The 26834-nt window shown below is 53.5% G+C and overlaps 1 protein-coding gene across 2 annotated transcripts in view; it reads left to right on the top strand.

Annotated features, from left to right (window-relative positions):
* STK32B (serine/threonine kinase 32B) overlaps positions 1–26834 on the top strand; it is a gene marked incomplete at its 3' end in the record, with an annotated part of 280673 nt that overhangs the window by 55998 nt on the left and 197841 nt on the right. For both annotated transcript variants that reach the window (XM_081304828.1, XM_081304827.1), the window contains exon 2: positions 21882–21937. In XM_081304828.1, coding sequence (XP_081160954.1) covers positions 21882–21937 — 56 coding nt within the window. The remainder of the gene's footprint in view (positions 1–21881; positions 21938–26834) is intronic.

Raw genomic sequence — 26834 nt, 5'->3', positions numbered from 1 at the left:
GGAGCAGAGAAAGACAGAAAAACCAAAATGACCTCTTTGTGGAGCCCCAGAGAGACAGCCTGGGGCTCACCGAGGAGGAGGGGTGAGGAGGAGCACCGCTGTGGGGAGTTCACTGGAAACTGCTGTGTTTCAAGACTGCAGTGACAGGAGGAGGTCTCCATCGCAACAGGACACAGGGGCATGACTCCTACCCCAGTTACAGACCAGAGTGGCTTAGGCTTGGGGAAGAGTTGTTTCTTAAAGAATTCAGAACATTTCTTTAATTTGCATTTCCGCCCTCTGGGGCTGGATGCAGAGATGAAATGCAACCCAGATTCCTGCCCATGAGGACGCAGATTTACATTTAAGTCAAATTCAGTTTTGCAAATATGCCTTGCTCCAGGTCACCTGGTGGATACAGTCCGGGTCCCCAGGAGGCCACCCTTCACTAAAGCACTGGCTTCAGTTCCTGGCTCACTGGGGTTTGGCTGAGTTTATGTCCCTTTTGTTTGCAGAAGTGTCCTGCTTCCAGTGCTGAAGTAAAGATTGTACTGTGTCCCTTCTCCTCTTCTGGGACCCGTCCTGCTCCCACTCGGGTGGAAGCCATGATAGATAGACCCTCCCTGCCCTTTCCTGACATAATCATCTTGTAGCATTGTGACCTGGGACAACACATAGTATCCCTCATCTCTGTGTCCTCATCTATAAAATGCAGGTGGTTGCATCTACCTGGCAAGGTGTAGTGAGGAGTAGGTGGCCTAGGGCACACAAACACACAACACAGCCCCTGGCACAGCGACAGCATGGGTTCGACATTAGTTACTAGAGTCATCATCAAAGTCTGTTTGGGCTGCTAAAACAAAATGCCTGAGGATGACTACTTTATAAGAAAAAGAGGTTTGTTTTCACTCATGGTTTGGGGATCTGAAAGTCCAAGTTTGAGCAGCTACATTTGGCCGAGCCTCATCCTGCATCACAGCCTAACAGGAGCATGTGTGAGGGCCAGAGTGCATGGGGTAGCCTGTTTTAAATTAATAGGATTCTTTGTGATGTTTTCATACACACATCTATCACACATGGATCCTGTCCATCCACCCTTCTACCTGACCCCCTGTTCTTTCCCTCTCTCTCCCCCACCACCCTTTCCAATTCCTCATAGTCCCTGGGGCCTGCCTGTCCCCCTCTCTGCCTTCCTAGTTTCCACATATGAAAGCATGTGACATTCCTGTTTCAGTGAATAAATCGTTTTGCCTAAGATGATATAGTCCAGTTCCATCCATTTTCCTGTACAGACAGGACTTCATTCTTCTCTATGGCTGCGTAATATTTCATTGTGTGTGTGTGTGTGTGTGTGTGTGTGTGTGCGCGCGCGCGTGTGCGCATCTGTTGGCGGACACCTGGGCTGACTGCACACCTGGGCTGTTGTGACAGTGCCGTGACAAACAGGGGTCTCTTTGCCTGCTGACCTCATGTCCTTCAGAGGTGCACCTTGAGATGGGACAGCTGGACCCTGTAGCTCGGTGTCGTTTCCGCCCAGCACCCAGGGCCCCGTTCCGCCGTCCTCGTCCTCACCAGCGTGTTATTGACTGATCGTCGCCCTCCTAACTGGCTGAGCTGGGACTGTGCTGCAGTTCTGATCCGCGGTTCCTGGGGGTGGCCCTGCTCTGTCACTACCTGCTTCATGGCTACTCGCTCTGAGACCTCCTCACTCCTGTGAGATGGCGTTCACCCCTTCCACGGATGGGCCCAGTGGCCTCACCGTCACCCCAGCCCTCTCTCTCAAAGTGACCTGCCTTTCAGAGCCATTGTGTTGGGGACCTGGCCTCCAGGACCTGGACATGTAGGGACAGACTCCCTGCGCACCGTAGCAGAGAGTGTTTCCTCAGAAGGGAGGGAGCACGGCCGGCCGTGCACACGTGGGAGGAGGGAGCTGGGGCCTGCGTCCACCGGTGGCCGACCGAGAAGCAAAGGCGTTTTGATGGGTCCATTTAACAAATAGTTGAAATGTTTGCTGAAGCAGTCTTGGGCTGTGGATGGTCCTGGGCAGTCACAGGCAGGACGCCGGCTACTGTGGCCACGGGGCACACGAGGTCCACGCAGAGGGAGGCCCTGGTCAGCTCCGGGGTCCGGGGGCTGCTGCGGTTCAGCTGTGTCCTCCCTGAATTCCTGGGCTGGGTCCTGACCCCAAGCCCTTCGGCCCGTGACTGGAGATGGAGGCCGAGCCTTCCCAGGGACAGTCAGGCTGCTGGGGGGCAGTGGGTGGTCCTGACCCCAAAGGGGATGCAGACACGTGTGCAGGCAGAGAGCACGGAGAGATGAGGGCAGGGACGGCCCCAGGAGGGAGGCCAGGCCCCAGGAGGGAGGCCAGGCCAGTCCTCGGAGTCTTCAGGAGGAACAGCCCTCCACAGTCCCGTGGACCTCAGCCTCCAGGGCTGTGGGCACCACCTGTCTGTGCCACCCGCCCGTGCACCTTGTGTGGCCGTCCCTGCCCTCGCGGCCTCCCTGAGGTCCAGGTGGCCGAGCTGCTGAGTCAGGTGCCATCACATCTGGGACGCCTCCTCCCCTGCTTGACCACAGGCTTGCGGGCCGCCCCCTCCCTGGCCTTCCCTCAGGGCTGCCCTGAGCTGACCGCAGCCCAGCTGCTCCCTGAGACTCCAGGGAGTCCGTGTGGCAGGAGGAGGTGGACTCCCAAGGCTTTCTGAAGGACCAAGACCAGGGTGGAGCAGCTTCCCAGGAGGGCACCCGGTCGGCTTCTCAGCAGGACAGCTGTCACGCCGCGGGCCTCCTGGAGGTTTGGTCTGCCACTGTCTCATGACCTCTGCTGTGGTTTTGACCCTCAGGGTCCCCTAAAGGCCCATGTGTGAAGGGCTGGGCCCCAGGGAGCTGCTGCTGGGAGGTGGTGTGGTCCTTAGGTCACTGGGGTCCTTTTGATGGTACTGCAGGACTCTCCATTTCCTTTCCTTGCTTTGGATCTCAGCTGTGAGCAGTGTGAGTGGCTTTGCTCCACAGGGTGCCCCTGTCATACTGTGCTGCCTCCACACAGGCCCAAAGCAACATTCCCACAGATCATGGACTCCTCCATTACTCTGAGCCAAAATAAACCCCTTTTCTGTATAAGTTGATTATCTCAGGTATTGTGTGATAGCAACGGAAAGCTAACTAACATAAGCCATGTTCTAGAAGCAGCATCCATTTGGCAACTCACGGGGAGGGGGGGGGGAAATGTTCTCAATGTATCAGTCTTTCTCTCTCCCAGTGGAGAAATTGTGAGATCTTAAAGGTAAGCGGATAAAGCAACCCTCACCATTTGCAAAGGGTATGTCTAGAGTCCTTCATGAATTTGAGGACCCATAAGTTCATAAGTCTTTTGTTAGACATTTGAATGAAATGTGTCAAGCACACAGACAAAGGTGGCAATGTGATGCACACCAGTGGATCTACCCTTCTTCCAGTTTAAGAAATAAAATGTCATACACAATTACAGCCACTTACCCTAACCCTTTCCCTCCCTAGGGTTACCATGGGCATTACTATGCAGGTTTTTACCCTTCTGCTGATTAGTATGTAGCCCAGAGCATCGTGTCCTATTTTTAAACTCTACCAAAATTAAATTAGATCATTCTGCCTCTGATTTTCCTCATTGGCCATTACTTTCAATGTTTGCTTTAGGATGTGAACACTTCATTCCCTGCTCCCCAGTAATCCCTGTGATCATTCTAGAATCGATGACACATCCTCCTGTGGCTGAGGAGGATGGGCACTCTGTTTGGGTTTCCTTGAGGACATCCATGGGAGTCTGGGTGGTCTGTGTCAGAAGCCACACACTGAGAAGGGGTGGAGTTGCACATCCTGGAATTAACAAGCTGTTGACAGATTATTCCCCCGAGGGGCAACTCTGATTTCTACCTGTAATTTTGATATTCTTTTTGGCCTGTACCTAGCCAACACTTGATACTTTCAGGCTTTAATTTTTTGGCCAGTGAGATGAACGAGTAGCTCACTGTGGATTCAGATTGCGTCGCCTAATACTACTGAGGTTGAGCCCCTGGGAAATACTTATTGTCCACTCTGATTCTCCAAGGAAACAGGCCTGATGCATTTGGGTCTTTGCCCAATTCTCCAATAGCCACCACCACAGAGGACATCCTTGTCTATTCCTGGAAACTCTTCTCAAGTCTTAACCTCAAGAATGATGCATGCTGTTGGTTGTTGATATTGAACTATGAGCAGGTGACGAAGCTCACACTATGTTCCCAGTTGCTAAGGGTTTTATGAACTATGATGAATGGATACTGACTTTATGTTTTTAGCGAGACATTATGTATCTAAATGTGCATGAGGCCAGGGTTCAGCATGGCACATTTCAGGGGGTCCGCATGCCTGTGTGAGTGGCGGCCGTTCACAGAGCTCAACCCCTTACCTGCTCAAAGCTGCGCCCCATCAGGAATTCTACCCCGTGGATTGGTTTTGCCTTAACGGTAGATGAGCAGAATCACAAGCACAAACTTTTGCATGAGTCCTGACATGCACCCACCTTGTCCTGGGTGGCCTCAGTTGGTTTCCACCGTTATGTCCCATGACAGGACTGTGCTGCTCTGAACTCTGAGCCTGACACATGGGAATAGATGAGCATCACGTGGGCCAGGCTGAGCGCCTTGTCGCGGGCTGTGCCTGTGCCCCTGGCCAAGGCAGCTGCACCCCTGTGGGTTTGCGCTCGTCCCGAGGAGGCCTCTCTTCCCACTCCCTCAGTGACTGCCTGACACTTGATTTTGGCCTTGCGGGTCGGTGGCGGTGACACCCCTGTGCAGTTCTGGTTCACGTTTCTCCTCACTAGTGACGCAGAGTGTTTTAATGCACTCATTTGCATTCTGATGTCCTCTTGTGCGACTTCCCTGTTTGGATCTCTGCCAGCTTTTCGATTTCATTTGCTTCCATCTTGCTGACGGACGGCGTCCTCTGTGCCCTCTGGAGGTGCCCTCTACCCGGGGGACCTTAGCTCCGTGGCGGGCAGGCCCCTCCTCTCTCCTGGGCTGTGCATTTCACACTCTGCCTGGGTCTTTGTGAGCAGATGCTCTCAGTTCAGGTGAACTGATTAGTCTGCCCCTCGTGTTGCTTGGCTTCCCCTCAGATCCTGAAGATGCTCCAGATGGCCCGAGTACCGACCTTCCACGTCCTCTGCCCGCCATCTGCTTTCAGGAGGTGGAATCCCTCAATGGCGTCAGCAATAGGAAGACTCCTGTCACTCCCGACTTTGTGGAAATGCTGTTGGCAAGTTGACGTTAGAAGTGGTGTTTGTTTAGAGCTCGGACTCACTCTGACACGTTGAAGACGCTCACTACATCCCCAGCCTCCTCCAGGACCGTGGTTCTACCCGTCATAGGCAGATCTGCAACCTGCTGGAGTAGGTCTTTACCATGCAGTGTGTTGGGAGGGAACCCAGGACTTCATGCATGCTGGGCAAAGGCTGTACCACTGAGTCACACCCCCAACCCCTTATTTATTTGAAATTTTCTTTATTAATATAGTTTTTTACTGTTCTTTTAGTTATACATGACAGTAGAGCCTTTTTGCACATATCATACACACGTGGAGTCCAACTTCCCATTGTTGTGGTTGTACATGGTGTGGAGTCACACTGGTCATGTGTTCATATCTTCATAGGAAAGTGAGGTCCCATTCATTCCACTGTGTTTCCCATTCCCATCCCCCTTCCCTTTAGTCCCCTTTGTCTAATGCAGTGAACTTCTATTCTTCTGTTCTTCCCTGACCCTTGCTTATTGTGGGTCAGCATTTGCATATCAGAGAGAACATTCAGCATTCGGATTTTTTGGACTGGTTTGTTTCATTTAGCATGATAGTCTCCAGTTCCGTCCATTTACTGGCAAATGCCATAATTTCATTCTTCTTTATGACTGAGTAGTAGTCCATGTGTATACATGCCATATTTTCTTTACCCATTCATGTGTTGAAGGGCACCTAGACTGGTTCATAGTTTAGCTATTGTGAATTGAGCTGCTATAAACATTGATGTGGCTGTGTCACTGTAGTATGCTGATTTTAATTCCCTTGGGTAGTATCTGCTGAGGAGTGGGATAGCTGGGTTAAATGGTGGTTCCATTTCAAGTTTTCTGAGGAATCTCCATTCTGCTCTCCAGAGTGGTGGCACCCATTTGCAGTCCCACCAGCGATGTGTCAGTGCACCTTTTCCCCACAGCCTCGCCAACATTTATTGTTGCTTGTATTCTTGATAATTGCCATTCTGACTGGAGTGAGGTGGAATCTCAGGGTAGTTTTGATTTGCATTTCTCTGATTGCTAAGGGTGTTGAATATTTTCTCATGTATTGTTAATCATTTCATTTTTTTTCTTCTGTGAAGTGCCTGTTCAGCTCCTTTGTCCATTTATCGATTGGGTTATTTGGTTTTCTGGTGTGAAGTGTTTGTGTTCTGTATATGTCCTGGGGATCGGTGCTCTATCTGAGGTGCAGGTGGCAAAGACTTTTCTCCCATTCTGCAGGCTCTCTCCACACTCTTGTCTCCTTGGCTGTGAAGAAGCTTTTTAGTTTGATGTCGTCCCATTTATCGATTCTTAATTTCACTTGTTGTGCTGTAGGAGCCTTTTTGAGGAAGTCGATTCATAAGTGACATGGTGGAAAGTCACGCAGGGCCTTGATCCACTTCGAAATGAGTTTTGTGCAGGGTAAGGAGCAGAGGCTTCATTTCATTTTATTACGTAAGGATCTCCAGCTTTCCCAGCACCACTTGTGGAAGAGACCATCTTTTCTCCAATATGTTTAGGGTGCCTTTGTCCAGTATGAGGTGACTGTGTCTAGGTAGGTTTGTCTGTGTCCTCTCTTCTGTCCCTGGTCTTCTTCATGCCTGTTTTCACTATAGCTCTCTAGTACAGTTTAAGGTCTGGTACTGTGATCCCTCCTGCTTCACTCTTCTTGCTAAGGATGGCTTTGGCTATTCTATGTCTCTTTTTTTTTTTCAAATGAATTTCATAGCTGCTTTTTCTTTTTTTAATATTTGATTTTTAGGTGTAGATGGACACAACACAATACCTTTATTTTTTTATGTGGTGCTGAGGATCGAACCCAGGTCCTATTTCAATGAAGAACGGTCACTGGGATTTTAATAGAAATTGCATTAAATCTGTAGAGCGCTTTTGGTAGTATGACCATTTTGACAATATTAATTCTATCTATCAAAGAATAAGGGAGATCTTTCCATCTTCTCAGGTTTTTCCCAGTTTCTTTCTTTAGTGTTCCATAGTTTTCATTAGAGGTCTTTCACTTTTTTTGTTACATTGATTCCCAAGTTATTGTTGTTGTTGTTTGAGGCTATTGTCAATGGAGTGGTTTTCCTCATTTATTTTTCAGTTGATTCCTCATTGATGTATAGGGATGCGAATGATCTATGGTTATTAATTTTATATCCTGCTACTTTGATGAATTCATTTATGAGTTCTAGAAGTTTCCTGAAAGAGTCTTTTTCTTGGGGGGGGGTTCTTCTAAATATAGAATCATGTGGAAGGCAAATAGGGATGGTTTGAATTCTTCTTTTCCTCTTTGTGTCCCTTTAATTTCCAGCCCCTCTATGATAGCTAATAAAAGTCACTTAATGTCATTCAATTGGTGGTAAAATTTCCACCAGTGTCTAGAATGTGCCTTTTATAGGTCGTTTATTGAAATTAGATCCAAACAAAGGTCCATCCGTTCTCTGTGTTTTGTTTTCCTTATTTTTTATTTGTTGGTACTGGGGATTGACCCAGGGGTGCTTTATCACTGAGCACATCCCCAGCCCTTTAAAATTTTTACTTTGAGACAGGGTCTTGCTAAATTCCTTAGGGCCTTGCTCATCAGCTGGAGCCTGTGATCCTCAGCCTCCTGAGCCCTGGATTGCAGTGTGTGCACGGCGCCGGCCCTCCTGTTGTTGAGATTCTGATTTCTCCATTTTCATCACTGCTCTTGCCCACAATTGTTGTATCTGTTTAAAAATTAGTTTTCCGTGACATTTACTCTGGTCTTAAAAATGTCTAGTGCACTGGACGTTATTATTCTCCCATTGGTTCCCCTGGCCCTTGTGTGGAGTATGGATTAGGTCTGATTGAATGATTTTCATCACGAATTCTTCACTCGTGGGGCTGTGCACTGTTGGGCTGTGTCACCTCGTGGTGGCCAGGCTGGCGAGTGGACTGGAGAGTGACCATGTGGTCTCTTCCTTATAACTCCCTCCTCCGCCTGGTAATCAGAGCATCCAGCAGAGACGTTACCGGCATCGGTTCTTAATTAAGAGCTGCAAGATGGTGAAACCGACTTCTCTCCTTGCCCCTGGGAGGTGAAAGAACTCCTCTGTGGCTTAGTTACCCTGGAATACAGATCATTCTAGGACCAAAGGGGCTTCTTCTCCTCGGTCTTCAAATTTCAGGGAAGTTGGTCTCTGCAAACCCAGCTGTTGTCCAGTGAGATTTTTCTTTTTATGAAGCTCGTGGTGAAGTCGTTGTTTTTGATTAATGTATTTTTGTATAAATACATTCCATGTATTTAATAAATTGTAGCTGCACTTCACATAAAGTTTTAAGGTGACTCCAGCACAGGTCACTATGTGGAGCGGGAGTGGAGGCAGGGAAGGGCAGGGCGGGGCTTGCTGCAGGGCCAGTGAGTGGGCCTGACTGCAGCCACTGACCCTAGATTGACCCAGGCCCTGGAGCAAGGGAGCCACATGATGGGCCAGCTCGCCTCCTGCAGGGAGAGAGGGACAGTGACCAGAGGAGGGAACTGGGCCCCCCAGGCTGTCTGTTCCCTCAGAATCCTGTGGTGTAGCCCCATCACTAGGAGCATGGGTTGGGAGGTGGTAAGGTCATGGGATGGAGCCCTCGTGAATGCAGTTAGTGCCCTTGAAAGAGCGCCAGCCCGATCCCCATTCCTCTTGCCAAGTGAGGGGCCTCGTCACACACCAGATCCCCCCACACCTTGGGCTTGGACTCTCGCTTCCAGGGCATGAGAAGGCAGTGTCCACCTGTCCGCGGCCGTTTGTCCAGCAGCCCAGCACACCGGCACACTGAACGCAGTCAGCAGAGCCATGGTCTGGCCTGGGGACATGGTGCCACTAGAGGCCAGCAGTTCTTGATCCCCAGAGGGTCTGGGCTGTTGGCACAACCAAGTCTGTCACCCATACCTTTAACACACGCACGTGCACATGTCAGAGCCCTGCCGGGCTCCCCACCTCTCTTGGGATAGGACACCATCCTTACCAAGCCCTCCCAAGCCCAGCCTGGTGAGTCCCTTGGGGGGACTCCAGGGACAGCTCCTCTCCCCATCTAGTCTGAGCCTGCTGTCCACCGCTTGGAACAGTCCTCTCCTCCCCAGTTCTGCCCCATATCCTTTCTTTTATCTTTCATTGTTTTTTTTTTTTAGTTACATGTGACAGGAGGATCCACGCCCTGTGCTTTCTGTGGACACCGTCCAGCTCCTGGGCATTGTCCGGGCTCAGTTTAAAGTTCACTTCCTCCGTGTGGCCCCCTCCGCTCTTCTTACAGCGCTGGGCACCCTCCGCGTGGGTGAGGCTTCCTGTTCTGCCCTAGGCTCCCCAGACCCGGGGATGGTGTCAGCCCCAGGTCTTCTGATTGAGTCTCCTGGGCACCAGGTGATATGAGCTCCCAGCAAACGTGCCGAATGAGCAAATACAGGACCCTCCTGACGCTTTCCCCCTAGGTGCTTTAATTAAATGCTGGGCTTTCTTAAAAACAGTCTGGAGTAGACACAGAGCTCACTTCTATTTAGATCATATCTTTTAAAACAAATCTCTCCTGTCTCCCAATAAAAGGAGCAGCGCAGAGACTCAGGAGCCACCTCCCTGGCCCGAGCCACTGGGGAGGGTGGAGCACCTGATTGGGATCCTGCAGCCGCCTCATTGCACAGGGTGGCGCCTGCTGCCTGTCATTTGTCCTAAGTGCTCAGCACCAGACCCCACCTGAAGATCCAGCCTGGAGAGAGTCTGTCAGAACGACCTCAGGAGGCCGTGAGGGGTGAGGGTGGAGAAGGTCCCTGAGACTGTCATCTCACTGCACAGGTACCCATGGGCTTGCTGTGTCACTGGGGGCCGTGGGACTGGGTGGCTCTGCGTGGCTGTCACGGCACTCATCACCCTGCGCTCTTCTTTGGCTCTGTTGTGTTTGTTGATCGTCCAGCTGGGATTGTGCCCATCTAGACAGGAGAGAGCCTGCCTTCCACCCCTGGGGACTCTCCCCGTGTCCCCAGAGCCTCACATAGTAACGGACACTCGTGGTTTGGGCCCCAACCTGATTCCAACCCGTGCATCTCTGTGCTTCCCCGAGACTCTGCCCTAGAGAGGATCTGAGTTCAGGAAGGAGGGTGTCCCTGTGTCAGTGTGAGAAATTGCTTTCCTACCCTCTGTCCAGGAAAGGTTTAAGAGGGCTCCATAGTGTGACAGGATGGCACAGATGATCATGTGATCAAGACAGAGCAAAACGGGCAGAGACAGTGTTGGGGAGGGCTGGAGACGTGTCCTTAGAAGCCCTCACACAGACGCGAGCTTCCTTGTGGCCAGAGTGAAGAGCGTAACCTGTGCGTAATGCATCCCAGGAACCCTACTGGGCACCCAGGAGTGCCACTCCGGCTCTGAGCCCCGGGGGAGGCTCCCCGGGGGGACAGCCACTGGACATGTCATCAGGAGCTGGTGCTTGCTGTGGCCTTGCCTGTCAGGGAAACGTGGCCAAGTCCCTTGACTACTCATTCAATAAAGACGAGCGTCTCTGCCCTGCCCCTCCCAGGGCTCTGTGGGGCGGACATGTTTCTGGACCATAAAGAACCACGAAGCCTGTGCTCTGGTCTCTGGGGCACTGCTGGCAGTGACCTTTCCAGGCTTCGGGCTTCCCAGCTGTGAGTCCGGTAGAGTAACCTCACCCAGCTTTTTACGAATACAGATGGGCTGATACAGGGCAGAACTTCTCCTGATGGTAATTCCCTCTCTCCTTGGCTTCCTTCCTTCCAGTAAGTAGGAGGGTAGGACCTGGGACTGCAGAGAGTGGTGGATCCAAATTATAGCCACACGGTTCCCAATTCAAACGTTAACTGCCAGCTGCCCTACTCAGATGTCTCTCACACACACACACACACAGTCCTCAGGTGGTTGTGGTGGCCTCCAGGTGCCTGGATGTCAGGATGTAGGGAAATTAATCAAAGTCCCAGGGAAACCATTTCCTGGCAGCTCTAGAGGAACTGGAAAGGCTGTCCTTTCAAAGTGGAGTCTTGCAAATGAGTTTACCTGATGGCGGGTGTTGCCATTCCTGAGATGCCCTCAAGGCATTTTTGATTGTCTATTGCAAAGTACTGGGTTTGTTTTCAAGGGTACTAACCTCTTCAGCAACTTAATCCTTTTTTAGCTACAACTTTAATCATTGCTATTTTTCTGGTTAAACTGCCAGTTTTTAAAAATCTTTCCACTCTGCTTTTTGCTCCTGAATGTCATTCTGAATTTGGGTAAAACCAGCTAGCAATGCCAGGGCCAGGGCTGGATGCTGTGCTGTCTTGAAATGTCCTCCAGGTAAACCAGTCCATCACCTCAGACTCAGCCTCACACAAGGCCTCAGGGCATGGACAGCTGTAGGCAAGTTCCTAGCAGAATGTACCACGAAGGACTTCTAGTCCAGTACCCAGGAGGCCTCATTTCTGTGTGAAATCTCGTGAGCCTGAATGGAGGGTCCCTGGGGGGCCTGTGCTCCCCCCCCACCAATGCATCCATGGGGTGAAGAGCTGGGGCAGGTGGTGCTGTGGGTCACGACAGCCAGTGCTTCCCTGCACCCCTGCACTTGGACAGCAGCCCTGAGACCCCTGCTGCTCGCAGGACCCTCCTGCGGGCCACGGGCACTGCCGAGGCCTGCCCCCAGGAGTCTGCAGTGTAAGAACTGGATGTGGTTAGTGCCCGGCAAGTGCAAGCAGGGCATCTGAGAGTCTTAGGACCTCCCAATGCTTGGCAGCGCATGTTTGTGTCTAAGGAGAAGATATGAAAAGTGTCGGCGTCTGCATTAGAATATTGGCTTCTGTACCTCGCTGGCTGAGCCCGAACTGCTCCTAATGAGGCACTGAGGCACCTTTCTGTTAGCACTGAGCACCTGTGGACCCTGCGGCCTCCCATGGGAAGGGCAGAGTACTGACCTTTTCCTAATGGTACCTGTCATGCCTGCCCCATCCCGCTGCCCAGCAGTTGAGCTGAAGTACTGGTAGATGCTGACCTCAGATGAAGCCCTGCATCCCAGGGTGGTTGTTCCCTGAAAAGATCAGGAAGTGGACCGCTTGGTTTTCAGGATGCCTGGCCGTGGTTCAGCTGTCCGTGGACCTTCCCTCTCCACCACCATGTTGTGAGCTGGGGACCTTACCAGTGATGTGGCCAGATCACTCTTGGTCCACAGCTGCAGGTGGCTTTCAGAGGTGACCAAAGCCCAGCTCCCAGGACTGGTTAGCTCTGATTCTGCTCACCCAGCATGAAGAGCTGAAGGACGAGTTTTGGTTCCAGATTATCTCTGTACAGGTGCACATGCTGGTGTGCAACCACAGGTGCACCTGAGCCTGGGTCATGCTCTGGTCACTTAGTCATCATCCGGTCCCTGTTCAGCACCCTCTGTGCCAGATGCTCTGTGGGTGTGGTGGGCTGAAGGGCTCTCCATGAGCCATATCTGCCTGGAACCTTAGAATGGGACCATATTTGGAAATAGAGTGTTTGCAGTGTGGTCAGTGGAGGGTCTTGGGATGCAATCATTCTGGATTTAGGGTAAACCCTAGATCTAATGACTGGAATCCCAATAAAAAGAGAAAACCGAGACACACCGAGGAGAAGGCCACATGAAGTCAGGGCAGCGGCTGGAGCCACGCAGCTGCCAGCCAGGGAGCCCCAGGGCTGCTGGCCTCCAGGAGCCCCCACAAGAGACAGGAAGGGTCCCCGCACCTTCAGTGGTGGCATAGCCCGGCCAAGACCTTGGTGTGGACTTCTGCCCTCCAGAACCGTGAGAAAGTAAGTTTTTGTTGCACTGAGCCACATAGCTGGTGGAATTTGCTCTAGCTTTCCTAGAGACGAACAGGCTGGGCAGGCAGGAGAGAGGCAGGTCTAAGGGTCTTTGCTTTCAGGGAATTGATAGTTTAATTCTTATCATCTCCCTGAAGCTTTTCTTATCACGGATTCCACATTTCCACCAGCATCCAAATTAACTTCTGTGCCGAGTTTATTGCTGTATAATATTTTCCCATCCCAATTAGGCATGTGACTTTCTGACTGCTTAGACATTCACTGCTTTTGCTGATAAGAGGGTACAGTGAATAAAAAAGAAAGGGTTGGGGGCTTTATTAAGCACATTTGTCAACTAGACAACAAAATAATTTTTAATGAGACTTCCAGGAGCAGCCCCAGCTCAGCGCAGCAAACACTGGCTGTCTATCCTGCTCCAGGCAGAGCGCCAGGTACCAGACGCGTGGCGTGGAAAATGTCTCCTGGAATGGCTGGGCGGGCGCTGGCTCTGCTGGCCAGAGCAGACACTGGCCAGGAGCTGGGTCTCTGCATCTGAACCTCAGCTCTGAGGAGGCCCGTCTTGTTCTGGAGGAGCTGGAGACAGAGGGAGGCTGTGTGTGTGGACAGCCCCACTCAGGGCCGGAGTGCCGGGACACCCCTGTGAACAGGTGCAGTTGGAGTTTTGGGGTGAAGCCAATAACTTCCAGCATTTGGAGTGAGTGCAGTGCCCCCAGTGTCTGCGGGGTTTGGATCCAGACCCCTCAGATACCCAGGTGCCCGTAGGTGCATGTCTCTGACCGGAGTGGCTCAGCATTTGCAGTGAGTGCCCTGTGCCTTCCTGCACCCCAGGTTCCTCAACTCACCTCACACAAGGGGAATAGACAAGGGGGCCTCTGTGCATGCTCAGTGCAGATGCAGTTTTGCCCCCAAGTATTTTCAATGTCTGGTTGAATCTGTGGTTGTGGAGCCCTGAGTACGAGGAGGCTGGACAGCTGCGTGGTCACTCAGGAGAGTGGCTATCTTGTGGGCAGCTGCCGACCCCAGCCCTGGGGTAGCCCATGAGGTTGTGGCCTGGATCTAAGTAGATGACTTACTGAGAGTCAAAATCACGTGCCTCAACAGTGGTGACAGGGAAGGGGAGAGACCAGAATGTCTTCCACGGAGGGCAGTGGGCTGTGACCCTCTAGGGGTTTATTCTGGACTCTGGTGAGAGGAGAGACACTAACTGGACATCCATGTTTCTCCAGGTAGCTAACCACTCTGCCCGGCCTGCCCACAGGGACCTCTCTTTCCTACTCGATACCACCCCAGGCTGTCAACCTGCCTGGCTGTGCTCTTTGCTCCCACCCTTCTGGACTCTGGCGGGGAATTTTGTGACTCGGGTGCCTTCTGCTTGTTCCCTGCAGGCATCTGCAGGAAGGGTGGGGAGGCCTCTGGCTGCCTCCAGGGAATGAGACCTGAGGGTAGGAGGCTGCTGTGACAGGGCTCCTGGGCCAGTGCTCCAGGCAGAGGCAGAGGGCCAGCTCTGTGGCTGCAGAGAGGCGGGGTGGAGGAGCAGGCCTGGGTGCCACTGTAGAGGGCAGGGGGCCCAGGAGCTTGGGTGTTGTACACACACCGTGGGCCGCTACTGCAGAGCCCAGGGCACTGGGGTGGACTGGGCTCTTGGGAGGGCAGGACAGGTTCCCTTAACCATGGACTGTGGGCAGGTCAGTGCCCAGAGCCAGTGGATCACAGTGAGGTCACCCCTCTCTGAGGACTGCCGTGGTCTAATGGCCAGTCCAAGGTAACCCGAACCCGTCAACAAGGAGCATGGAGCAGCTGATCATGTGGACAGTGGCTCCCTGGAGCCACCGTCTTCCAGGCTGCATGGAGCCTGGTCCTCACTCGCCTCCAAGGAGTGTCCATCCGTCTGGTGGTCAGGCCTCGTCCCTCTGTCCGCTCACCCCTCTCCTGTGCACTCTGTGTCTCCAGTCCCCAGGGTCTTGCTTTCCCTGAAGCTCCACCTGGAGCGCTCCTGTCCCCAGACCCTGTGCAGGGGCTTGTCCCCAAGTGCCCTGACAGGATGAACAGCTCCCTCCCCTGGACCCTATGCCCAACGCTGCCCTGTACTGTCCTCCTGATTGGTGACACTGGGACCTGGAGACAAAGCCCTGTCACCATGCCCATTGGGAGGGACATAGCACTGACACCCAGCAAGCTGGGGCAGCCCTGGCTGAATCCCATAATGGGACCCGCCCCACCCCACAGGTTGCCAGGCTGGGCCCGCCTCCACGCTGCGCAGGCCCTGCCCTCCTGCCCTCCTGCCCTCCTGCCCTCCTGCCCTCCTGACCTCCTTCCCTCCTGCCCTCCTGCCCCGGCCCTGCCCTCCTGCCCCGGCCCTGCCCTCCTGCCTTCCTGCCCTCCTGCCCCGGCCCTGGCCCTGCCCTCCTGCCTTCCTGCCCTCCTGCCCTCCTGCCCTGGCCCTGCCCTCCTGCCCTTCCCCTTCCCTCCTGCCCTCCTGCCCTGTGGTCTCCTGGCGCCCTCAGGCTGTAATCAGGTGCCAGGGTCCCACATCCTGAGTTCCTGCTGCGTGGCATCTCCATCTCCTGAGGTCTGGATGTTTCCAACAGCTTAGACATGCAGCGGGCACCCCTCTCCCCTCCTCGGGACCCTCTATCACTCCTCAGCATGTTTGGAAGACCCCCCAGAGCCCCGGCCTTGCAGCCTGGCTCTTGGCAGCCCTCCACCCCGCCGTCCCAGTCTCTGTCCCATGGCCGTCCTTGCCACCTGCTGCCACACGGGTCCGGACAAGGGAGCTCTTCTCTGCCTGCAGGGCCACCCACGCCAGGGGCTGCCCATGTGTCCTCACTGTGTTCCTGACTAGCTCCACCACCCTCTCCTCAGGAGGGCCAGCTCTGACCACCCTGTCTGAAGGAGCGCCTCCTGACTAGTCGCCCCTTACCTGAGGTGGTCGGCGGAACACCTGCCCCCAAGGACATTCCTGTCTGCGACCTTGGGACCTGTGTGTACACTGTGTTACGTGACCTGAGGGACTTTGCAGGGGGTCATTAAGGTGAGCATCTTGAGACGGGGAGATAACCCTGGACTGTCCAGACAGACCCGAGCTGCAATCGCAGGTTCCTTGACAGAGAGGCAGGAGGGTCAGAGAGGTGCCGTCAGAAGCAGAGGCCAGAGTGATGCGGGGTCACTGAGGCCAGAGTGGCCTCTAGAGGCTGGAAAAGGTCAGAGGCAGCCTCCCCTCGAGGGCCTCCAGGAGAAGTAGCCCGGCCCACAGTGAGGACCATTATATTAAGTCAGCAGATTTGTCCTTTGTGCCAGCAGCACTGGGAAGCGCTACACCAGGACTTCCCACCGTTGAGTTCTACTTAACGTCCCTTGCACCAAAAGGCCAGCTCTCTGGACGCAGGGCTTGGTGTGTGGAGCTCACTGCCAGCTCCGGGTACCTGGGACCAGCCTGGTACCCAGCACAGCCTCAGCCATCGCTTCCCCCAGCACGGGCCCGCTGCAGAAAACTGTCCCCTCACCCCGCGGCCTGTCTTGAGTGGGTGACTGATGCTGGGTCTCCCGCTTCTGGGGGGACCTCACCATGTTCTCTCAGGGCAGGGCTGGTGATGCGTCTCAGCTGACCACTGAACCTGCTGGCGCGTGGGATTCAGCGTGAACAGAGAAGGGAGCTGAGACTCTGCCACGTGAACGTCGAGGGTCTGGGCTGGCCAGCTCTGGTGGACGCTCCTCAGGCGGCTCTGCTGAGTTGGCCTTTGGCTAAGCCATTGTCCATAGCCCTCCTCCTGCCTGGGAGAAGCAGGCGCCACAAGCCCCGCTTTACAGACAGGAAAACCGAGGCTCAGGAGGTTCTTACTACCTCGGGTTCGTGCTGCCCTGGGACCGGCGAGGTTTAACCAGCCCAGGGGACACAGCCACTGCTCTCCACCCCATGCCTCCTGCCTCCCCGACACCAGGTGGCCACTCAAGCCCAAAGGTTTAGAGGATCAGGCAGAAAACAGTGGCGTGGTTGGCAGGCACCTCACACACATCACCCCACCCAGCAAGCCAGGTGGCCAGCTGGGAAAGCCACTCAGTGGCACCAGCCCGGCCAGCGGAGCTCAGGGCTTCTGCCTCCAGGGCAAGAGGGATGTGCTGGCTTCCCTGGGCGGTGCCCGGGATGCTGCTGGGGTGACTGGCCACCAGAGCCTCCCAGATCAGCTCCGGAGAGCAGGGACGCTCCTCGGAACGTGCAGGCCTGGAGGAGGTCAGGGGAGAGGCCTCTGCCTGCACGTGGGTTCAGCAGGGCCACGCTCACAGCAGTGGCAGCTGGCCCTAGTGGGCCTCCCTGTCCTCACCTGGTCCTTCCTGTGACGTCATCAGGCCAGTGTTCATCAGTGGGAGGAGGTGAGGGGGAGCCACTCAGAATGGACCTGACAGGAAGGCGACCGCCCGCAGCCACTGGCTCAGGCCCCGCACACCTTGCTTGTGCCGACCTGTTGACCTTTCACAGCAGCCACACCAGGAGGTGTTTCACGTCTAATAATGAGTACATCATTAAGGGGAAGCTGAGGCCCAGAGAGATTAAGCAACTTCCCCCAGGTCACCCAGCTGGTGATTCGAATCCAGGCACCTGGCCCTGTACTCATGCCCCAAACAACTCCTGTTCTTTTGCCTTAAGTAAAATCACAAAGGAGCTGTAAATTCCACAGTAAAGTAGCATTTACAAAGCCCTTTCTATGTGCCAGGGCTTGAGAGTCAGGAAGAAATGGTTCTGGCAATGGCTCACCCGACTCATTGAATAGGAAGGTTGTCTTTTTCTTATCTAGTGCATGCAGAGGTCAGGAGCTGCAGGCCTGGCACAGAGGCTCACCACAAGGAATGACCTCTCTGCCTCTGTGTTTGTTACTTCTCAGTCACAAGATGGCTGCAGCAGCTCCAGACGGCTCAGAATGGAACTGGCAGGGCAGTCACATTCAGGGCAGGAAAAGTGGGAAGGTTAAAGGTATATCTGTTCTCTTATCAGAAAAAAATGCTTCCTAGAATATCTCCAACAGTGCTCTGCTTAGCTGTCGCTGATGAGGCCTGGGCCACAAAGATCACTGTTGGCTGTGGAAGTGGCTGGTAATGAGGGGGACACTAGTCAGTGGTTCTCACAGTGTGGCTCCCTCAGCATTGTCTTGGACCTTGGCTGGAAATGCAAATTCTCTGGCCCCTCCCCAGAAGCTTGGGACCTGGGACCCACCCACCTGTCCTCACGAGGCTCCAGGTGAGCCTGAGGGTCCCACTGGGTTCCTGGGTTACATCCCATTGCTGGGGCTGGCCTCTCGGGTGCCAAACAGAGCTGGGGGTCAGAGGGAAGGCTGGTCAGCCTGGCTGAGCAGAGAGCCCGGTATTTGGTGAACTTCAGGGCCCAGATGCCCCTTCACAGTGCCTAGGGCGGCTCTCAGGGCGCTCTGACGGTTCCCACGTGTGGGGTGAGGCCCCTGGCGCCCTCGGCTCTGCCCGTTTCCACTCGGGGGCACACTTAGGGAGTCATGCTTGGTGACCACACACTTCTGGAGGTGCAGAGGGCTCTGCTCCAGAACGCACTCAGCATCCCCATCACCCTCTGACCTGCAGGGCTGCAGCAGCGTCAGGTGCCACAGTTAGTAGTGACCAGCTGCCCCTTCCCCAGACCAGGGGTTCCAGGGATGCAGGACCTCCGGGCTGATCTAGAAGGTTCCAGGCAGAGCAGGGCGGAGGGTCACTGGAGAGTGACTCTGACCTACTACCTGGCCGTCCCCTCCTGGTCTAAGCCAACGCCCCTACATGATGGCGAGATTTCTAGGACTCGCCTCTGGCTCTCCCAACCGTCACCCACCAGGTGGCCTTCACTAGTTCCCAGTGTACTCTAGGCCTGTGGTGCGCGTATCAGCATGCCAGGTCCCAGGAGATGTCACTTTCAGCCACATGCTCGAAGTCATTTACACTAACTTATCTAAACAAGCAAATAAACATTAATCCAGAACCTTTTTCCCCTGTTAGGTTAGAGTCCCCCAGGAAGCCGCGTGGATGGGTGGGGACACTTACTACATGATCCATCCACACGTATTAAATAATAGCGGCTTTGGCCTTTAACTGTTTTCTTGCTAACTCCCAACACCTGCCCGTTCCTAGACAAGACGGAAGAGGAGGTGGGTGGAGACCCGAGTGTCACATCTAGGAGGCTCAGGGCTGGGTTGGGGGACAGACCAGGAGGGCAGCAGCCAGGGCTCCCTTCACCTTGCATGGAAGCTGAGGTGGCTGACCCCGCCCACCTGCAGAGGCAAGTCTGGACCCCATGGCCGGCTCCTCGTGGTGGCCCTGACCAGCTTCCGCACGATGGAGACAGACAGAGCTATGGCAGGGCCGGGGGTGTGTGGGAACCCCTGAAGTCCCTCACCAGCTCCGTGCCGGTAGCTCATACCACTTGATGGAGCAGGAGGCCACACGTGTTTAGGGAAGTCTCCCCCCACCCCCGGACACCAGAGTAGAGGGAGCCACGTTTCTCATCCCCAAACAGAGAGCTCGTGCCTGGGGAGAGGGGTGGCGTGCTGGCTTATCCTGAGTGCTCTGTGAAGGCAGAAGCCCTTGCTCCTGTTTTACAGGAGGATGACTGAGGCACACAGGGCCAGGTGACTCGTCCACGGACACAGCGAGTGTGGCCACGTGGGTCGTGGCCTAAGCCGTCTGGCTGGACACTTGGGAAAGCCCCGGGATACTCCCAGGAGGACGTGGTTTGCAGGTGCCGGAGAAGCTTCCCAAGATGGCAAGCCCCTGGGCAGTACGTCATGGCCACAGGGGTCCCCAGGTAGGGCAGAGAGGGCTGGCTTTCCAGACAGGGTCACAGCAGTCACCACAGCTTGCAGCAGCAGGGTCCTTAACAAGGTGGCTGTGCCGCTGTGCACCTTGGGCTCACTGGAAGGAAGTGGGTCTGCTAGCCCGCTGCTGGTCACTCCAGGAGCTGCAGGCCGGGCCCCACGTCCTTCCTTTCCCCTGACCCTTGTGAGTGAGTAAGGGGTGAGGGTGAGGAATTTCTTCTGGCAAATCATTCTGAAGGTAAACAAATCCAGGTCAAAGCAGCAAGGTCTGCTGGGTTAACCGTTAACCCGCGTCTGTGCTGGGCACCAGGCTGTCGTTCGCTGGGCTCTGACTGTGGCTTGGCCCAGACACCATTCACCATGATGACCTCCATGGCCGAAGCCTCGTAGACGGGGAACTGGTTGTGCTCCCTTCCTTCCCCACACCTTGCCTCCCTCCCGCGCTGACCAGTCCATCCCTTCATCTTTGTGAGCAGCGGGTGTCTCCTAGTTATTGGAAACTGGCTGCAATTCAGTCTCAATCAGAAATGTTCACCAGACTCTTATCATGCACAATACGGGGATGAGTCAGTGCTTCCTGAGTTAATGAATGTGTGTTGAGCACTGGGGTCCCAGCACTGCGCTGGGTCCTGGGGTCAGTAACAAAACAAGCACGGCCTTTGACCTCAGGGGCTTGGGGTCACGGGGAAGGTGAGCTTCATCAGATACGTGGGCCATGGCTCCCTCCGCAGTGCTGCGAGAGGGGTCCTGAGGGCCCGTGGGCTCCTGGGGGGACTGCAGCCTTCCTGGGACGCAGAGAAGGGAGCCGTGTGGCAGAGGCACAGGGCGGTGGTTCTCGCAAGGAGGAGACCCTGCCTGGAGCCCAGGGGATGGGGCGCGGTGGGAAGACAGGGGGAGAGGCAGCTGGGTCCCCGCAGCCCTGACAGGAGTCTGCTCTTTCCACTGAGAGGAGGGCCGGGGAGGGTGAGCAGAGCAGCAGCGCTCTGCCCGGCTCACGTGTCCCAGCTGGCAGAGGCCGAAGGGACCTTGTGAGGCCACTGCCCTGGTGCAAGTGGCAAAGGTGGCTTAGACCATAGGGGCTCTCTGGGGTGCACAGATGTGGGCACTGGGAAGAGGCCAAGTGGACCCAACCTGACACAGGACAGACTGAGGAGAGGACACTGATGAGGAGGGGCTCCAGGCTTTGCGCCTGAGCAGCCGGGGAAGCCCTGCACCCTCCTGGGTCTGCGCCCCTGCTGGGTTGGAGGGCCTTGGCCTCCGAGGAGCTGGGGCGTAGGCACCAGGCCACACAGCCTAAAGGTCAGACACCACGAGGAAAGGAAGGAAGGAGGACAGAGTGTGGACGTAGGAGGCATCTGATAGCCGGCAGATAAGGTCAAGTGTGGCAAGGAGCCAGGCGCAAAGGGGACCGCTGAGTGTACTGCCAAGGAAGCCAAGTGGGCAGTGGGCAGTACCAGGAGGCAGCTCAGGGGTCTGGAGGTCACTGCTCACCTGTTGTGGCATGGGGATGGGTAGAGGCCAGTCGGAGCAGGGTGTGGAATGAGGATGTAGAAGTAGCAGAATGTGGGGCCCATCCAGGAGGGGACGGCGGAGGGGAGGTGTGTGACAGAGCACTGCAGGAGGATGGTGTGGAAAGCGCCCGTCTGCCAGTGGCCACAGTGCTGGGTTAGACAGACAGGAGCAGGCCATGAAGTGGTGGCACCTGTTGCAGGGACACTGGCCTGGGGGTCATGGGTGGGGAAAGGTCTTCCCAGAGAAGGGAGCAGCGTGTAAAGAGTCTGAAAACCAGATAGCCAGCACTTCCTGTCCTCCCCTGGGCCCCCAAGACATGGCCATCCTGCGTGCCGCTGGTGAGAGTTTAACTGCATGTCAGCAGTGTGTGGGGAGACATGGAAGGGGCCGGTAGCTCGGGAGCCCCTTGTAGGGTGGAGGGCCCTGTGGCAGGGGAGAATGGTGGGAACAGAAGACCCTCAGGAAGCCGCTGGCACAGGCCGAGGCCCTGGAGGGGGGACAGGTCTTGAAGCCTGACTGGTCCCTCTTTTCTTTTTCTTTTGCAGTCAGCTTTGACCACTTTCAGATCCTGCGGGCCATTGGTAAAGGGAGCTTTGGAAAGGTAAGAATCTGGCGCATTTCACCAACCCACCCACCCGACGCAGCCGTCCAGAGCCCACCTTGAGGGCACCTGTGTCCCGTGGGTCGTCCTCGTGTTCGTCTGGGCACTAGAGGTTTCAACTTGACAGATTTGAAATGTGGAAGGAAGTCTGAAAGGTCTCCTTTGGATCTGGTGTGATGTTACTTTGAAAATCGAGTTGCCCCTGCGTCAGGGAGTTACGGAGGTGATTATTTCACGATTGATAACGTCACGTCGCCCTCCAGACCTCAGGGGGGAAACGGGGAAGTTCCTCAGACTTACCGCAAAGGCAGCTCTTTCCAGGGGCATTTGTTGTTTGGGAAGTTTGTGTTGGTGATCCTTGAGAGGTGAGAGGCTGTGACAGTTACAAGGGGACAGGGGCTTTGACAAAGCAGAAGGCGTCCCTCAAGCAAGTCCTGGCCTGTCCCGCTGACTCAGCCATTCCCTTGGGCCACGATTGCTTCAAGCACCTACTGAAGGCCAGGTGTTCTCGTCCTTTTAAGCAACTATTAGTATTTCCATTTTACATGCAAGAAGGGCCACTTACCTAGGGTCTTACGGGCAGCAAGTGTCAAAGCTGGGATTTGAACCCAGGTCCATTTGAGGACAAGGACCTGCTATTTCAACAACCCCACGCCTTGGTCAGCCCATTCACAATGTGCAGAGTTCAGCCGAGACATTGGAGAGCTCAACCAGCCTCCCCATCCCTGCCTCCCTCATCTCCTCATTCTGCCAACGCATCCCAGGACTAGTTAGTTAGTCGCTGAATGCACACCTTGTGCCGGGCGCTGTGCTAGACTCTGTCGTGGATCAGTACTGACCCAAGCAGGCCCAAGCACCTTTCTGGAAATGGTGTGTTCAGGAGTCATGCACTTAGCAGAACGTTCTGGAGTTGAACCAAGTTTTGAAACTTCAAACTCTCTTTGTCACATGATCTCTACTTAACCGCAGGCACAGTGTGGTACTAAGAGCATCCTGCCCTGCCAGAATCCCATTTCTGAGTCCTCAATGCACACATTACAAATGTTGGCCAAGCTGGGCTTGGTGGCACACGCCTGTAGTCCCAGTTACTCAGGAGGTCAAGGCAGGATGATCACAAGTTCAGGACCAGCCTTAGAAACTTAGAGAGGCCCTGAGTAAATAAATTAAAATGCTGGCTGTTTACATTGCCCAGTGAGATGGGGCACTTGCCAACTTAACAGAGAGCCTCCGGGCTGCTGACCGGGGCCATGAGCTGCACTAGACCTTGCCATCCTGACAAGACAGAGGGCATCTTGAGGGAAGGCATCCTGGTCAGAGAGCAGCGTGGAAATGGGTCAGTTACAATGTGGTGTGTGACGGGTGATTTTATGTGGGAGACGGGTCTTCAGTCCAGCGCTGATCTGTACGGCACTGTGAAGGTCCTTTTTTCAAAGGTGAGATTGGCATTTCAACAAGGAGACTTTTGAATGAAGCAGACGGCCCTCCCCGGGGTGGGTGGACTTCATCCCACCAGCCGCGTTCCCAGGAGACCAAGCTCTGTGGGGTCCAAGCACTCTGCCTCCTGGTGGCCTTGCGCTGGCATCGGCCCTCCCCTGCGTGTCCAGCCTGCTGGTGGCCCTGCCAAAGTCAGGTCACATTGCTAGCCACTACGCTGACCTGCGTCAGTTCCTTAGAATGAACCTGTCTGTCTGTGTCTACCTGCAGACACAGCCTCGGGTCGTCCTCTGAAGATCCCCGACTCAGGCCTGGTGAGAAGGCCAGAGAACGAGAGCACCCACCGGCTCTGGCCAGGTGGTGAGGGAGGGCCTGGGGGCAGCCACCAGGAGAGGCCATGGCTTGGGGAGCTGTCTGAGCAGTCCCGGGGGCTCTCTGCACCCAGCTGGAGTCCCTGGAAATGGTGCCTCAGACAGGATGTGTGCCACTTGGGGAGCACTGGAAAACCACAGTGAGCCTGCTTTGCTATGGAGCCCACCCAGCCTCCCGGTCTCCACTTCAGGGTGACCAGCCCTGCAGGCCTGGGCCCTGGGGTTAGGAGCTATGGAGGTTCCCACGAGAGGAGCCGCAGTGACCCTGTAGACAGGCTTTGCGCTGTTCAGACACATCCCTTAACCTCTACTTCCCCCCTGAGTCACCCACTCCCAGCCTGCTGTCCTCTGCCTGGCCCTCGCACTGGCCCCCAGCAGGCCCTGCCTCCTCCCTGGCTGGAACGAGGACCTGGACTCGGGGTCTCCCCCGTCCTTCTTGCCTGCACTTCCTAAGTCTAAGGATGTGGCAGGAAAGGCCAGGACTAGAACCTTCAGGTTTCCAGGGGCCCAGTGCTGGCTGCCACCCTCCTGAAAGTGGCCTGGGCACACCCACAGCTTTCCTCCCAAGGTGCTCCTGTGTTCCTGACCCCCACAGCCCATGCTGGCCTCTTCCTCCATTGCCCTCTGGACACTCACTCCAGCCTCCACAGTTGCGGTGGGGGGCCAGTGGCAAGCTCTCCGTCCCTGTCACCTCGCTTTCCCCACCCCTGTAGGGCTGGCTGCACTCGAGAGGGGTGTCAGAGGGACTGGCTGATGAGTCTGTCCATGAGGAGTGGCCCCCCTTGCACAGCACCTCTGGGAAGCAGGCTCCCCTTGGAGAAGTCACCAGCACTGTGCCGTCTGCGCAGCAAGGTCAAGTACGTCAAGACCCAGGCAGAAGGGGCGCAGGTGTTGTGGGAGCCTGGGTGGAGCCCAGCTTGGACGGTTGCCGCGCCTAAGAAGAGGGCACCTTGGTCATTCCTTGAAGTGCTCCCAGGGGATCAGGAGTGGGGAAGTGGAGACTTTAACTGCCTGTGCTTTTCTGAAGTGTGTGGCATGAGAGTTCTGGCTTGGAGAGGAATTTTTAGTACACAAATATGGCACTGGGACAGGAAGTGCTGTTGTGTACATTTAAGTTCCCCAAATATCTCACCATGTTTGACACCTGTCACTGTTGATAAGTGGTGAGGCAAGACAAGGTCCAGCAAGGCTCACGGTCTTTCATGACATTCATCCTTTTTGGAAATCAGAAAGCTCTGGGCTTAACAGTACACTTGCCACTGCTTTTTTTCTAAGACTGTATTTTAACTTGTTATTGGAAGTTTGTATAGAGTTAATTTTAAAAAAAGGTCAAAATAAGTTCATTTATTTATTCTTTCATTTATTCAGTTACTCATCCACCCACCTACCTCCTCATTCATCCATTCATCCATCCATCCACCCACCCACCCACCTTCCACCCATCCATCCAACCATCCACTCAGTCATCCATTCACTCACCTATCCACCCATCCATCCACCCATCCACCCATCCATCCGTCCACCCGCCCACCCGTCCATCTACCCATCCATCCACCCATGAACCCACTCATTCACCCATTTTCAACATGGTATGCTGCAGGACTTTCCCTAGTGGTAACTTTTTTTTTTTTTTTTGCATAAAATTGCTAAGAAACTTTGTGTAGAAGGCTTTTTGTGGACATGATTTCTTTCTCTAAGGTAGTCTAGGATTGGAATTTCTAGATCATAGAGTAAGTATGTCTTTAGTTTTATACCAAACTACCAAAATTTTTTCCAATATGTTTGAGCCATTTTTTTTTTCTCCCACTAAAAGTTCCATTTGTCCCAGCTTCTTCAATCTGAGCTGTCCTGATGCTGTCTTGTAGTGACTCACTGTGGTTTGGACCTGTATTTTCCCTGATGACTGATGATGATGAGCATCGTTTCATGTGCTGTGTTAAGACCAGTTATATATCTTTTCTGAAGGATCTGTTCAAAACATTTTGCCACTTTTTTAATGGGTGGTTTGTCTTTTTATTATTGAATTGTGGGATATGTATTCAGGTGCTAGTCCTTTGTCAGATATGAAACTATTTTCAGAAGACTGGTTTGCTGTAAACTTTCTTTGTATGTTTTAATGCATGGAAGTTCTGAATTATGGTGAGGTTTAATTTCTTGAATATTTTTTCCTTTTAGGGTCATTGCTTTATGTAACCTGCATAAGAAAATTTGGCTCAAGAAAGCATATTCAAGTCATGAAGTTTTTCAAGTTTATTTTCCAAAAGGTTTATGGCTTTAGGTTTAGTTTAGGCTTTTGACTACAAAATCAACCTTATAAACATATGTCTCACATTTTCTGTTTTTTCCCCCTTATGTGAATTTTGATGAATTTTTTTTCAAGGAATTTATAAATTTTCTCTAGATTGGCAAATTTGGCACATAGAATAATTCATAACATTCTTAATTTTTAAATATCCAATATAATCCCTTTAATTTTGTGACATCTGTATTGGTAAGTTCTCATTTATTTCTGATATTACCAATTTATCTTCTTTCTCTGATTTTCTTGATCATTTAGCATTTCAAGGTGAAAACTTTTCAAGGTTTATCATTGACTTTAGATATTTCTCTTGTATAGCATAAAGATTTTAAGCTATAAATTTCTCTCTAAATACCCTTTAGCTACATTCCATAAAAACTGAAATATTGTATTCTGGTTATTTTTTTAGTTCATAGTATTTTCTAATTCAACTTGTGATTTCTTCTTTGACCCATGATTATTTAGGTATATGTTGTTCAATTTCTAAATCTTTGTTTTCTCCTAAACTTCTTATTGTTATTGATTCTAATTTGTTTTATTTTTTTAATTTTTTTAAGTTGTAGAGGAACACAATACCTCTATTTTATTATTTATTTTTACATGGTGCTGAGGATCAAAACCAGTGCCTCACACATACATGCTAGGCAAGTGCTCTACCAGTGAGCTACAACCCCAACCCTGAACTTATTTTATTGTGTTCTGAGAACATGCTATATACTTTTATTTCATTTACATTAATCAAGACTCGTTTTATGATCTTAGTGAACACACTTGATAAAATGTGCATTTCAAA

The sequence above is a fragment of the Spermophilus citellus genome (genome assembly GCF_964194105.1).
Source record: "Spermophilus citellus genome assembly, chromosome: 8".
In the NCBI taxonomy this organism is placed as follows: domain Eukaryota; kingdom Metazoa; phylum Chordata; class Mammalia; order Rodentia; family Sciuridae; genus Spermophilus; species Spermophilus citellus.
This window is presented reverse-complemented; position numbering and strand designations above follow the sequence as displayed.